This window comes from Rhea americana, unplaced genomic scaffold (genome assembly GCF_003343005.1).
Source record: "Rhea americana isolate MKP2758 unplaced genomic scaffold, rheAme1 scaffold_396, whole genome shotgun sequence".
NCBI lineage: Eukaryota > Metazoa > Chordata > Aves > Rheiformes > Rheidae > Rhea > Rhea americana.
Window position 1 is genome coordinate 383,265 of NW_028186530.1, and position 15,034 is coordinate 398,298.

General features: G+C 52.9%; 2 protein-coding genes across 2 annotated transcripts in view; one reads left to right on the forward strand and one right to left on the reverse strand.

Moving 5' to 3' along the window:
• The window catches only part of HPCA (hippocalcin), a 1,415-nt gene extending 1,268 nt beyond the window's left edge, over positions 1-147 (forward strand). Inside the window, exon 2 of the mRNA XM_085313762.1 lies at positions 29-147. Coding sequence (XP_085169888.1) covers positions 29-126 — 98 coding nt within the window. The 3' untranslated portion in view covers positions 127-147. The remainder of the gene's footprint in view (positions 1-28) is intronic.
• Positions 148-3,380: 3,233 nt separating this feature from the next.
• The window catches only part of RNF19B (ring finger protein 19B), an 18,337-nt gene continuing 6,683 nt past the window's right edge, over positions 3,381-15,034 (reverse strand). Inside the window, exons 2-10 of the mRNA XM_085313763.1 lie at positions 14,723-15,030; positions 9,891-10,096; positions 8,068-8,212; positions 7,451-7,613; positions 6,724-6,838; positions 6,079-6,219; positions 5,545-5,752; positions 4,640-4,771; positions 3,381-4,146 (exon numbers count right to left, since the gene is read on the reverse strand). Coding sequence (XP_085169889.1) covers positions 3,675-4,146; positions 4,640-4,771; positions 5,545-5,752; positions 6,079-6,219; positions 6,724-6,838; positions 7,451-7,613; positions 8,068-8,212; positions 9,891-10,096; positions 14,723-15,030 — 1,890 coding nt within the window. The 3' untranslated portion in view covers positions 3,381-3,674. The remainder of the gene's footprint in view (positions 4,147-4,639; positions 4,772-5,544; positions 5,753-6,078; positions 6,220-6,723; positions 6,839-7,450; positions 7,614-8,067; positions 8,213-9,890; positions 10,097-14,722; positions 15,031-15,034) is intronic.

Below are 15,034 nucleotides of genomic sequence, written 5' to 3' on the forward strand. Positions count from 1 at the left end.
GGCGCTGAGCCCCGCGTCCTCCCCGCAGGGAAGCTCTCGCTGGAGGAGTTCATCAAAGGTGCCAAGAGCGACCCGTCCATCGTGCGCCTGCTGCAGTGCGACCCCGGCGGCGCCCCGCAGCTCTGAGCCCCGGCGCCCGGCGCGCGCCCCGGCCCCGCGCGCCCTCCCCGCGCTGCCAGCGGCAAAGGGGCGACCTCCGGGATTTTAACACCCGCAGAATAAAGTTTGTCTCAGTGCAGCCGCTGGTGGGAAAGGGGCCGTCGGCGCCGAGGGGGAAGTCCAGCTGCGGGCGGCCTGAGGCTGCGGGGATGGGCTCGCGYGGCATGGCGGGCGGCACCCCGGGGGGGATGCGCGGCCACCCCAAAGCCGGGCGCGGGGGGGTTCGAAGGGGCGCACATCGGAGAAGGGGCAGCGGTGCCCGGCCCCGGCTGCCCGGCGTGAGCCCGACGGAGACGCGGCGGGCCGGCGAGCCCAGGCTGCTCCGGGCGCTCACTGCCCATTTCTGCAAGAAACGGAGACAAAACGCAGCGCAGCAAGTCGGGGGCACCCGCGGCTGCCCCGGCTGGGGTCCCCAGGACCGGTCCCCGAGAGCCGGTGCCGGAGGGGACYGAGTGGCGCAGGGCTCAAAGGTGCTCGCGAGGGCCGCTGGGGCGAGGAAGCGGGACGGCACGATGGCAGCTGTTCCACGGGAGACGGTCTGCAAGGAAGCACGGGGAGGTCAGCAACACGCGGTACCTGCCCCGCGGGCATCGGCCCGTTTCCCCCTTGGCGTTGTCCCTAAAGCCTCCGGCTCCCTTTGGAGGGAGTGCTGCCATGCCGGAGCTCAGCCGTCTCCACCGCACGTCCAGCTCATGCGTGTCCTGTGTCCACCTCGCATCCATACTCCATCCTCCCTGCATCCCTGCCACATCCAGCCGGCAGCCGCCGCACATCCGCCCAGCATCCACGCCGTGTCCAGCCTGCGTGCGCCCTGCATCCATCCCCATCCATGCCGTGTCCATCCTGCATCCGCCCTGCGTCCCCACCGCATTCGTCCCCTACATGTGCCCATGCACCCGTGCCCCACGGTGCCAGCAGCACAGGGACAGCCAAGGTGACCCTGGAGACCAAGTACTGCAGGGAGGTGGTGTCCTGGGGTTTGCCATGAAATGGAGAATGATGCCACGGATGAGGGCTCCAGCGATGAAGTTGAGGTGCCCAATGACAGTGGGGACGAAGCCTGTCTTCACGAGGAGCCTTTGGTAGCTTCTGGGATTGAGGTGGCCTGAGAGGTGATGAGTACAGGAGAGCTGAGGTGTCCCCATGCTGAGGACAGGGATGGGGCTCTGGGGACAGCCCTGGAGAGGACGCCGCGTCCCGATGGGGGGACGCCCTGGTGAGACAGGACGCAACGTGGTCTTTGCTGCAGGCAACCCCGGTATGTGACTGGCCACTTCAGCCACGGCTTGCTGGGGACAGCCAGGCGGGAGCAGGGCACGGCCACCCCRGAGCTGCTCTCCTCCGAGAGCTTGCCTCCCTCCTCCCCTGCCCGGCGCGGTGGGATGGGAAGCCCTCACCACCCTCGTGCCCCAGGACACACACACCCCACCAAAACCTGTCTGCTCTTCCCAGCTCTGTCTTTGACCCCATCTGCTCCARGAAAGGGGCCCCCGTTGTGCCTCAGTTTCCCCCAGAGGAGGGGATGGGAGCTGTGGGGCACAGCCAAGGTGCCCTCCCGTTGTGACCACCCCGGAGGGGGCACTGGGGCCAGACTCACCCTCCTGACACATCTTTGCTGCTCACGGATCAGGCCRTCAGAGCGCCTTGGTGCCGGGGCCGTGCCGAGGCCGGCGGCCGTCCTGCTGCGCCTCGCTGCCGGCGCCGCCTCCCGCCGGACCAGGCGAAGGGAGATCTCCACCTTCGCCCGCCGCCGCGGAGGGGGAGCACGGCCCATCCCCAGCCCTGCGCTYGCCTTGCTGCYGWGCCGYRCCGTGCCGCGCCACGCAGGCGGGCTCTGCTCTGCCGTGCCGGTGTGCCGTACCATGCCAAGCCCCACGCCCCATGGCCGGGAGCCCTGCGCCCCGTGGGGCAGGTCCCTCTGGCCACATCCTGCGCCCAGCCCCATGCACCATTCCCAGCTCTTACCTGGGAAGCACCGAGTCCTCCGCAAGCATCTGCTGCTGCCTCAGGGCAGGGTTTCACCTGGTGAAGAGCCCACCCCGGCCACGGAGCATCCCTGCTCATCCCGGTCCCCACAGCAGGATGGGTGCCRGCTCCAAGCCCTGCACGGGGCACCCAGGGTGCTGCCACCSTTACCTCCACGGTGAGGCCATTGCRGGGCAGGGCTCGCACCCTGCCGGAGCCAAGTCCGGGAGGGACCAACCCCGCAGGGAGGGTTCCTGCCAGGCCACCCGGGGCAGAGACGAGCATCTTCAGGGACCGGGGATCAACCTGCAGACAGAGGGGAAAGGAGAGGGGTCAGAACTGACACAGACTTTCCCAAAAGGTRTCTAAGAGGAGCTCACTTGGTGGCAATCACCGCAGCGGAGCTTCCAGGGCCCCCCCCCCCCCTCGGAAGACCTTGGGGGAAGATGCTGCAGGCTACTGATCACAAGGGAGCAAGAACAACTGTAGCAACGACGAGGGCTTGTGTAGGGTGCTGACACAAGCAGAGGGGCTGCRGAAAGAGCAGGCCTGAACCCCAGCACCCGTCCTGCACACGCAGGAGCCTGTTTTCCCTCCAGCCYTCTCGGAGCCCAGCTCCAGCATCCCCAGCTCAGCCCTGTTCATCCGAGGGGCTGCTTTCAGGGTGGTCCTTCCCCGCTCTTGGGAGGTCTTTGCTAAGCGATGCTCTCCGCAAAGCGCATCGCAGGCGCAAGGTGCCAATGTTTTTATTGCAGGGACAGCAACACTAGTCTGCGCTCCCGGGATTGCTCTAGGGAAGGGCCTGGCTCACAGCCAAAACACGTCGGCCTCTCACCATGCCGGGTGGCTCAGGCAGAGGGCGCAAAGGCTTTACACTCACCTCTCCCCAAGGTCCTGCCCATAGGCCTCCTCCGATCCCTCGCTCACAACCAGCAGGGCTGGCAGCACACGGTTAGCCCCATCTTTCCTCTCTTTTAACCTGTACACAGCCCCGCTGCACAGGGCGGAGCAAGAAAAGATGTTACTGCCCAGGAAAAGGAAGGTCCGGTCACGGCAGTCCCTGTCCCTGCTGCAGACAGGAGAACAAGGCTGTAACACCCCACTTTCTAGAGGCGAAAGAGGAGGTGCATCCACTTCTCCTAAGGATGTGCCTTTGGCTAGGATGGTCCTTACAGACGCTTGAGGAAGGGGCAGAAGCAATCAGTGAGGGAGAGGATTTCACCGTACATCTTTGGAAAGGATGAGCTGGATGCAAGTCGAATGACAACCAGAGTCTTTATTCAAACAGTCCTTTAGGATGCTTGCAGACATACAGACACACATACATATTTACACTCTTACACACCTCACAGAGCACTATCAAGCGCTTGAACCAATAAATTAAAACAATAAGAGGGTGGGGGATGTTTTTTTTGTCATGTATGAAACAGCAACTCCCCAAGGCGAGAATGGGGAGCCAACTGGAGAATTGCGAACAGAAGCCAACATGGACACAACCCTGCCCCAAAAGATGCAATGACAGCGAGTGTGCTTCTCAGCAAGAGGCCACTTCATACTCTGGCTTCGATGCATTCCAGTTTGACTATTTCCTCTAGCCTGTACCCTTCTGCCTGGGCACAGTGACTCAGGGGGGCACTTGGGCTCTCGGCACCTCTAGCTTTGGGGGTCTGTGGGCAGGCTGCTGCAGTCTGAGAGTGGGGGGAGTCGCACTCATCCGACGTAATGTCTGGTACGTCGTCTGACTGACTGTCGGAGCTCTCCAGGTCGCTCCGTATGCTCTCAGGCTGGGCCAGGGTGATGTCCCAGGTTTTGCTGGCAACGCAGTCCTTTTGCTCACAGCTTTGGTGTTTGCATGTCTGCTCCTGCTCACCATCCTCTTCCTCCTCCTCCTCCTCCTCTTCCTCATTCTCTGCCATTTGGGTGTGGACATGCAGAGAATCCTCTGTACTGCTGCCACTGGCCAGCTGGTAGTGACTTGGTTTGGCCTCGATGTCCACCTGGATCTCCATGTTATTGCACTCCCTGCAGAAACAAGCACCACTGTGTCACCAGGCACACTTACCGGGGGACTGGCTAGGGTCACCGCCTGACACTGCAGCACTGTACCAACAGCACATTGCACAGACATAAGCAAGACGCTGCTCATCATCCCATGGCATTTAGGGAATAAGAAGATTCCCTGCTCTGTTTGAATTACTCCTAATGACAGCCAAGATTATCCCTGTACTGTGAGCCAGGAAATGAGCTGAGAAAGTACCGAGAGCCTGTGAGCAACTGGGAACAGATCTCATGACTCCTGGACATCTGATCCCTTTCTCAGGCTCTGTGTTACACATGAAGGCTATGTCCAAAYAGTCCCAGTCCTCCTTCTGTGTGAGTAAGAGGATCACTCCACCTGCTACCTACAGAGAGCAGGCCAGTGCACCTACAATCATCTCACCCCCGACAGCAGCACCTCACAGAGCACAGATTTTTCCATGACACCCACCCCTTTCCTCACCATTGCCTATCCTACCTGTCCTGGGGGTTGTAAGAGCTGATGATGGAGCCAGCCATGGCTCGAGTGCTGGCGTTGTCGCTGATAGCCCCCAAGCTAACAGAGTCTTTGGGGAAAATCTCCTTCTGGACATCTGCCTGCACTTCCAGCCTGTAGGAAAGAAGAGAATTGCTCAGAATGACCTAGCTGGTCCCTGAGGGCACCAAACAGTCATTTTTTGCTGTGGGAAATCAGGTGGYCCTCTGTGCTGGCCCAGCTTGGCACCAAGGAGTTTTAACTCCAATGGTTCTCTTCATTTAATCTCATTCTTGGCTCTATTTAGGTAAACTCATTCTGTTTTCCATGACGAAGGCGAAGTTGTGTTTATATCTATGACTCATGCAATTCCTGCGAAGAACAGATTTCCACAGATCTAGCACCGAGTCATGATTATATCCTGGCTACTAGATCAACACGTGTCTCCAATTATCCAGCAGACTGACTCACAGGCAAGTTTGGAGGAAAACTGTGGTGTTACCTCCTGACTTGGAAAGCAGCAATCCTGCTTGCTATAAGCCACTAGGGAACAGGAAGCATTTAAACCTCTAGGCTGGGATCAGAAGACTGGAAGAACTTTAAGCAGGCCACGCAGGCAGCTCTGTGCTGTTTCCAATTAACCTGAAGCATCAGCTTCCCACTTTAAAGGAGCTCAGCAAGGACAGAAACTTGTTTCTACATCTTTGTCCTCTTTGCAAGAAGCTGCCTAACACTGACTCCAGAAGTAGCCTGGTCTGCCACAAACCAAGAAGTGAAAATACTAGGACAGGACAGGACTCCAGAGTACACAGAGGGTCACCCACACTCCTAGACAGACTCCCAAACTAAGTCTGTCCTGTTAGACCCGTCCTTTACCCCTTTCTTGCTGTGACCAGCAGTTCAATTACCTGCTGTACTTCCCCTTGCCTCCGGAGAGGACACCACCACTCAGGGTACCGCCTGAGAGGGCAGCGAAGCTGGCTGTCTCACTGTAGTTGCCCTGCATCACGCTGAGCCCATCGGTGGGGCTCCCACTGGTGCTCAGCACACTGGTCAGCCCCTCAATGCTGCTTTCACCAATGCTGGGGTTCTTCAGGGCTCGCCAGGCATCAGCCACTGAGGGAAAGAACAAGTGTTTCAGAGGAACTGTTTGCCCGTGATGGCACCGGCAGAGCTGCAGATCAGACACTAGGCAGCATGTTTTTCATCTCAGACTCTCCTTGCCTCCAGCAGCCAAAGGAAGAGCTGAGATTTTGCTACAAGAGCTACCCAGCTGATCACCAGCAAAAGACTGAAGCAAATCACTGCTTCTAGCCAAACCCAAGTAAAGGCTAAAAAACAGATGTTCAGATTTGGGAAACATAAGTCTCCTACCATTTCATTACAAAAAGCAATGATAGGATCATGCTTTAGCCTCTTCCCTTCACTAGTTACCATATTACCTGTAATTGGTCCGTCATCTTCATCAAACTCTATCTTCACACCCTTTCCATTGGCCGTGCTAACTCCACAGCCACCGCCTCGGCACAGAGAGATCGGCACAACACCATACACATAAGCCAGCATGATGGGGACTCCAATACCTGGAAAAGAGGATGCACTGAGCTAAGAGGAGCTTAAGGCTGAACTGTGCTGACCAGGCAGAGAAGACCCTGGAAAGAGTCCCCCAAAGCTATGTTTATGCTGCCTTTAACACAAAAGGATCCTAGAATCCACCAGCAAGGGACCCCTTGGTTCATACTGCTACAGTGCAGGATGAGGGAACCCCAAGGGCACAGAGATTCTCAGATGAATCCCCAAGGCATCAGCCAGTAACCCAGCCCATGGGTAAGAGAAAGACACATGTCAAGGGACTCCACTGCAGGCTGTGGCACAGGTGACCAGTGCTCTAGACAAGCCTTTGCAGGGCTCCAGGCCAATTCTAGTACATGAGGCTGTGCAACCTGCATGCAAAATGGAAGGAAGTGTTCAGGAAAGCACACAGGACAAGTCTACAAACTGCCCGTTGGCCACCCCTCACAGGGCTCAGCTAGTCATTTGTCTCTGACTACTGGCCCGTGGAAGGGAAATGCACAGTACCAACTTACCAACACTGACCGCAGCAATGACTGGGGAGGCAATGACAGACAAGGTGACCCCACCGGTAATGGCCAAGTTCCTCTTGTGCTTAGATGTTTTCTTTCCCTCATACCTACTGTGGATCTGAGGGAAGGAGAAGCACCAGGTAAGAACACAGCCTGGCCAGGAACAAACATCAGCAGAAGATATTAATAAGCTTGTGATTTTACAGTCCTGTCAGCTACATTAGCCTATGAAGAACCTCATCCTGACCACATATCTCACAGATCAGATCTGGCAGGTAGGTCAGTGTTTAAGAAAAAGAAGCTACAAATAGAGCACTGACATGCCATTTCCTCCCTCTCATTGCTTCCTTATCAGCACAGACATGCAACAGCATCATGCAGTTCAGGGCAGCTGGAATCAGCCAATAGCCTGGCAACAGGTCAGCATCAAAACACATCAGTGACTTATGCTAGGCAAGGTGTGACGGCCAGGGTCCAGCCACTGTCCCATAGAGGCCATCTCACTGGCTATGTCAAAAGGGGCCAGGACTCTTCTTGGGTGCACCACCTTCCCTCTCCCCATACAAAGCTCAAGAGATAAGACAAGCTCTAGAAGAGACAACTGAATTTCAGTTTTATGAAAAGATCCACCCCTCGTATCAGGGATAAATTTCTGGGCGGATGCCTTGGCTACAGAGAACACCTCAAGCAGCACAGTCCCCAGTTCCAGTGTTGCACTCTCCACACTTACCTTTCTACCAACATACACAGGGATGCCAATGACCATAGCGGGAATGGCAATGCCAGCAATGAGAGAGATGCCTACAGGAGCCCCAATCAATGTGCCCAGCTGCCAGAGAATCTTCTTTTTACGGCTCCATGGCTTTTTGCCCCAGAACGTACAGCCAGAGGGGCTATAATGGAAGGAAAAAAGTTACATGTTAAAAACACATGGAACCCCACAATTCCCAAGAACTCCAAGCTCAACATCCACATAAACAAAAAATAAAACTTAGGAAATGGATAGGCAACATGTAAAACAGGTCCCTTCTTCTCCACCAAGATTAATTTGTTCATCAAGGTGATTATCACATGACTGGAACTATGTTTAATATCCAGTGTGTTAAGAGCTCTCACATACAATTCTATCAGGCAACTGAGCCTTTCCTGGTGTGGAAGAGCCTCCTTATTTTAATGCAGGAAGAAAGCTCCAATCTTTAGGTCAGAAAGAAGAAAGTTCTGCTGACTGATTCTGGACAGACAAGAGGATGAAAAGCAACTGCATGCMATTAAACTCCTCCCAACAGTGTTAGAGAAGTGGGTGCTACCACAGTGACAGGAACCGGTGTGTGTTGCTTTCCTTCCCACCTGAGGTAATGCAGATCCGAGATCTCCTTCATACACAGCCAGCAGAACTCACAGCCACACACCGCGCAGGTCATGTGGTTACAGCTCCCATCATTCATCTTGATGATATAAGCACTGCAACGTGGACACGGTTTGATGTCATCTGCTGTGGGAAGGAAGCAAGAGATTGTGTTGGACTCTGTGTTCCTGGGGTATCAATAACCKGTGAGGGGGTTCTCATTATGTTCAGAAACCCTTGTGTTCTGTGCTGGCAAAGACAAAGTGGGAATGGATACAACCAGCTATTTCTGTCTTTAGTTTATCTTCAGAGCAAGAAGATAGTACTGAAGAGCCAGATCCTACCAAAGCTATTTGCCTAGACAGCAGAGACTGAGAACAACAGTCATTTTAAAAGCTTATTCTAGGTTTGAATGGGATCTATTCCAGAACATGCTTAAATGCTGGGAACAAGTTATACCTGCCCTGTGCTAGCCAAGACAACAGTGTCAGCAAGAACCATTATTAAATTGCTCCACTAAGGTGATTCATGGCCAAGAATGACAGAACAATTGGGAGAACAAAGCATCAGAGAAACTCTGAACCTGGCCTTCAAAAGCAGCCTACAGCAGGGGGAAATGAGCCTGCAGCCACACACACGAGTCTGGTGCACATGCTGCGTAGTCCCCAATTTGCTGCTGGCAGAATAGGAAAAAGGGTCCTTCATCTCTTCTTTAATTCAAGTGTCATCTGATCACAGTTATGCAATGGCTGTCTGTGCAGTTCAGGGCTTTGCTGGCAGTGTCTGTAACTCCTGACAATGTGAAATCCAGCTGCTGAGAGACCAGCTTGCACCTTATTAATCATTGCATTGAATTCAGCAAGGATGGGGTGGGGAAAAAACACTATCTCAAGAATCTCCCTGTCRGAGGCTAAGCTCTAAGCCCTCTCTGGCAGAAATCTCCTTTGACAGGGTGAAAAGCTCAGAGGCTACTTCTTTGCTTGCTGGTTTGTAGCACAGCCTGTGGCAGTCTCTATGCTGTCTGTTATCAGGGCCCTCTAACTGAGGCTCATTGAACCTTGATGTACAGCTGAGCCACCTTTGAACCACTCACGGTAGCTGCATTCTGAGTAAACATAATAACATTAACATTTTCATTCCTGATGTGCTAAGAAAAKTAATGTGTTTTATTTGGGGGTGAGGAGGGACTTTATGAAATGGCCTTACTGTCCATTTTCAAAATAATTCAGCTATTTTTAAAGAATGTTAACTCAGTAGACACAGCAGCTCCTACTAGGCAGCGTAGGAGTCTGTGGGTTGGCACTTTTCCTGTAGYTGACATTACTAACACCTACCAGCACACAAAGCAAGGCTCCTCACACTGGGCTAGGCTACTTTTGTCTGCTCTAGCAGGCAGACTTGGAGTTGAAGTTGCAAGGTTAAAAGTGCCTAATTGTTTGAAGTTTAGATCAGCAAGAAATGAGAACRTCTGAGATCAAAAGAGCCACAAGCATAGCTGGGGCAGATGAGGAGAGATTGAGTGCTGAGGAAGCACTCAAACGCTCGTCATCACCTATAACTGTTGTGTTTCACATTCTGACTTCTTGTAGGAGCCGCCAGATTTGTTCTCTTACTTGTGAGAAGTGGAAATGACTCTCAGCTTCACAGCTGTTCTCACCCACTGCTGCTGGAGACCCTCATCTGTGCCATGTGGCAGTGTTCCCCACAGGGCACTAACCTCCCCGCCCTGCTTTGATCAGAGGAAGCTCTGCACAACAGGTGGCTCCTTCTCAGCTTCACAGGCATAACTGCAGCACTGAGTAACCAGAAACGCAGGAATCCATACCTGGCCCAGATTCCTGTCCGTAACTGAGGCCTGATGTGTGCTTGGTCCGTACTCGGAGCGTCTGTGCCCTTTGCTGGCGGGCCATATCGCAGGTTTGGTTGGGATGCCATATCTGTTTGCAGTGATAGCAGAACTCTGTCTGGCAACCGTCCCTCTCGCAGGTCAGCTTGGGGCAGCTGGCACAACCATAGGCGATAACTGCATAACTGGAGAAAGAAAACACCAGATGAATTAGCAAAACCCAGAAAGTTACCTTAGGAACACACAACTCTCTGCACAAGGGTTATCAGCTGCCAGTACCATCAAGAACCACCAATGGACAGACAGACTCCTACTCCAGAGGTAGCTGAATTTCAGCAACAGGTCATGGCCCATGCTCCTCTTCCAAACTCTGCAGCATTTTCAGGAGAGTTGTGTTATTTTTTTGACAAATTACACACATAGCCCCAAAGCAGGTTTTATTAAGTCCAGCAGCCTGATGAAGACACTGCATGTTGCCGATGTTCTTAGCAAAAGTAGGTGTCTGTGACAATACCCTGGCCATCCATTTTGGCAGAGCTGCCTCTGGCACTGGGTTGCTTCCAACGCCTGACCACAATTCATCTGACCTGTTGGGCAACCCTACAATGGACTTGCAAGATACACAAACAAAAATGCAGTTCTTCTCTCCAGCCTCAGGTGAGGCTAAGGTTATTCCCCCACGCCACAGACCAGCGATCCCTTTAATTCAATCTGCCTAGAGGCAGCAAGTAAGGCTATCACTTTCTGAGCTGTTCTATTTAAGCCAGCTGTTTCAACAGTCTGCTGCAATGAGTTTCACAGGCTAGACAGGATGATACTCGCTTTTATCCTCTGGAGACTGCAGCGATGTGGTACTAAGGGGCAGGTCAGCCAGAGCAGCCAGTCAGCCTGCCTCTTCCATTTCAGCATTTCTGATCACGGTCTCTATAGGAGCCTACACTCCAGATAAATTCCTGCTTTCTCCAGCCCCGTGTCTTTCACTGCAGGGCCTGAAATTAAGTAGTGCTAATTAAGTTACCTGGGGCAGATACCTTTTAAACAGACAGCTTACGATATTGAATTCTCCCCTCAGTAACTGCTGGGAGTTCTCACTGTCAATTCACACAGACCAGATTTGTCTTGCCCAGTTTGCCATGATAACAGCCTGCTGTTCCACAGCCAGTTCAGGCTCACACTGCTCTCTGCAAGCACCTGTGGCTAAACACGCACACATCAGTTCCTGAGGAAATCAGGTCTATGGAGGGATGAAACACGGCCCGGAGGGGCCTAGGAAAGCCAAAGTTGTACTGGACGCTTCCAACAACTGAATGGTTCTAAACAAATGAAGCAGCAGGAGCTTCAACGTGCATCTATTTCAAGAAGCAAGTTCTTGTTGATTTCCACAGAATTGATCTTTTTCAAGAATAGTGAAAAAAACGCTCTGCTTCTGGATTAAGGCCAGACTTAAGTAAAAACAATTGAAAGTGTAGGAAGCAAAAGGAAGCAAGCCTGGGTCAGGATACTGAACTGGCTCACTTCTTCTGATAGTACTGTTGCGTCTCCACAAAGAAGTGTGCACGCAGAAGCCTAAATAGCACCACCACACACCACTATAGGAAAGCTGACTTACAGTCATCTAGGATGCGGTTGTTCCCACAGGCAGGGGCTGAGTAGAGCAATTCCAGAAGCACCTTCCGGTTCTATGGCATCAGGACAACAGAGGCATTTTTTGTTGACAACCTTCAGCATTTTTGTTACAGGTCAGAGGAGAATAACTCCTTTCTAAGGTTTTATATTTAGAGATTGTATAGCTCTAGTTGTATTGCTTCTTCTCAAAGGCAGCAGCGTGAGAACCACTGAATGTGTCATACCACAATGATTCATATCCCGTGGGAGTTTGAGCAACTTCATCCTGCCTGGGTACAACATAATTGCCAAAGAAACAATGTCTCCATGCTGAGCGGCAGGGCTGAGAGGCACAACTGCAGGGTCTCCGCACACATCAGCGGCTGCATGCTCCTTGCATATGAAACCAGTGTTGGAGGAGAGACAGGATATAGACATCCTGGGGAGGGACAAACTTGAACCATATTGACTCCTACACATATTATTTAGTGAAGATCTGGCTAAGCATCCTCACCTTGCCACTACGATGCAGCCACAGACTAACCCTGGAAGAAAAGCTTCACCTGAGCAGCCGTTTTACAACACATTTCAAATCATATTAACAAGAGGTCAGGAAAGTTCAGTATAATATATTAAGCAATTTCATGTTCTTAATTAACCCTCAATAGGGACTTTAGGTTTTTCTAGCCAACTCAAGCAAATCCTTATYATTTATATTTTATTCCTGGAGCTGAAACGACAAATACCAAGAGCAAGCCCACAACTATATGGAAAAATCTACACGCCTTTCCACTATAAGGGGAAGAAGTAACACATCTCCAAATTCAAGGTCAACTAGAAAAAAGCCGTTCACATGGTGTGCCCAGAATTAGCCACTGTGGGACTGGAACAGCTAACACATGCCTCCATCTTCACCTGGCCTCTGACACATGGCTTCATTAAATGGATACTTCCTGGCGCAATCTTAACTGTGACTAAAAGGGAAATTTTGACTCTTTTCCATGCAGCAATGATGGCGAGCATCTTCCCGAGACCCCAGCAAGGCCAAGGAACGGTAGAGCACTGTTTCCAGCCCACTCTACTTGAGCAGCCAGGAGTTGCCCACTGCCCCTCCTCCTGTTGCTCTGAGGGAGTCAGTCTCGCCATGGCTGCCTTCAGCCTCATTCACTGAGCTCAGCCTACACAATTTGCTTTGTTTAAAGGTTCTGTTATTCTCCAAGCCTCTTGGAGACATACAGCGTGACATACATCAGGAAGCAATATTAGCTCATTGTAGCAAGAAAAAAAAAAGCTCAAAACATGGAAAATGATTCATATTAGGATTGATGTGCATCAAATGACCAGTGTTTCCATGGCAACACACTCCAGTGTTGGTACTCCTCCTCCCTAAGCAGCACAGCGAAGCTCTTTCATTTAGGAAAGACTGCAGTGCATGGGGAAGGCACAGAATGCCACATGCCACACGCCTGGGGTTTCGCCCGCCGTAGACCAGAAGCCCCCCGCTGCAGTTGCCGCGGACCTGTGCTCCTCAGCTCTGGAGCGGTGTGGGGACATCCAGCAGAACAGCTGAGCACCAGCACGCCGCAGCCCCAGTGCTCCTGATCCAGCTTGGTACTCTGCCACTACTACAGAGGGAAAACCCACTGTAAATAATTCATACCCTGACTTTACATAAACACAACCAAACAAGCTTGCTGGGAAGAATGAAAAGGGAGATTAATTTCTCTCGCTGCYGGAGCGCTGACTCCACCAGCCTTTGTTTGAGTGCTACTGGCATAGCAAYGGTACTGGCCCACAGTGACCCACCAGAGCTGCCTGGTTTCCAACAGCCAGGACCACTTCTTGGTTCCTGCTGTGCAKCTTAGATGAGGATGCCCACTGGCTCGCCTTGCTAACAGGAGAGGATGCTTTTGATTGCACAAAGAGCTGTATGTGACACCGGTGTGCACAAACCCACCAAAGCAGCGGCTGTATCAGATTCGTGCTGGGTTACTCCCAAAGAGGCAACGCCCTCTGGGCCATGCTGAGGCCAGCTTTTCCCCACTAGGCAATCTCAGCTACAGAGATGACATTTACACCTTACCCTGAACACAGATAAATATCACAGCAGCCAAAGAGCAGAAATTCAGTAAACAGTAACCAGATTTTCTCTAGCTGATTAATAGAGTAGAAAACAGAGGCATTCCCTCTGCCATTACTCTGTGGGCAGCATAACCTGCTCTACCTCACTGATCTTACCCCCAGCACTATCAAAACATCAAGATCTAGCATGTGATCTGGTTTCAGAAACTAACACAGTTGTTGCTCACTATTAACACTGCCTTCTAAAGAAACAAGTTCTTACACAGCAACGCTCAGGGGCTGTGAAACAGGTAACCCGAGACAGGTTAACTGATTTGCATAGACAGTCTATTACAATGCTCTGATTAAATCTTCACAACCCTCCCACCGTGCTTTCCACTCTACTAGGTCAGACTTTCCTTTAGTGTTCGTACCACYCAGCACTGCAATTTAAGCTCTCTGTATTCTTGCTGAACTTTGCAGCGCTGTCTCTAAGCACTCCGAGCAAACTCCTTTTCCAAGCAGCTTTGGCTTATGTGCAAAGTGAAGCCTAACTGAGCTCATTTAGAGGAAAAGAGAAGAGAAAATGAAAGCAAAGAGCAGATAATTACAGAGTCATCAGACGTGGGCAGACGGACTTCTGGACAGACAGACGTTTCCGCACTTAGGCAATGGACAGTGAGTCAACACTCCCCTGTGCCATGCATTCACGTCCTCACTACGAAAAAGCGACTGCTTACATTTTYCCCCAGATGGGAAACCTGCAGGGAGTCCCCATGCTGAGCTCCATCTCAGCRGCGAGGGCAACCCCACGCTTCCCATTTGCGCGGAAAAAAGTTTGCTTTTAAACGAGGGGGATGAGAGCTCAGCCAAAACTCCCTTTGAGCCTCTTTACAAGCAGCTAGYTTGCCTGCACTTCCACAGTCCCCACAGTCAAATCTTGGAGCTGAAGCGAGGCAGCGGCAAGTGACGGGAGCGTCACTTTGGTCCCAAAGGCCTTTTTATTAACCACCCCGAACAGGCTGTGGGCTAGTTATCAACAACAGCTCGCAATTACGGCTTTTCGTTGGACTTTGCACGGGCAGAGGTGCGCCTCAGCCCCCTCCCCCGGGGCCTGGCCCTCCCCGAGGGGTCCCGGGACTCACCCGCAGTCGGGGGCCGGGCACCAGCGGCAGTCGGGGTCGGCGGCGAGGCAGCGGCGCAGCATGAACTCCTCGTACTTGGCGACGAGGTGCGGGGAGTCGCGGAGCAGGCGGCGGATGTCGGCGGGGTTGAGGCGCTCGCTGCACTCGGGGCAGCAGATGTTGACGCGGGACTCGGTGATCTCGATGCGCAGGTACTGCCGCAGGCAGGCGCCGCACGACCGGTGCGGGCACGACAGCAGCCGCGGCGCGTTCTCGGCCGGCTGCCGCACCAGGCACAGCGGGCACTCCAGCTCCTCCTCGCCGCCCGCCTCC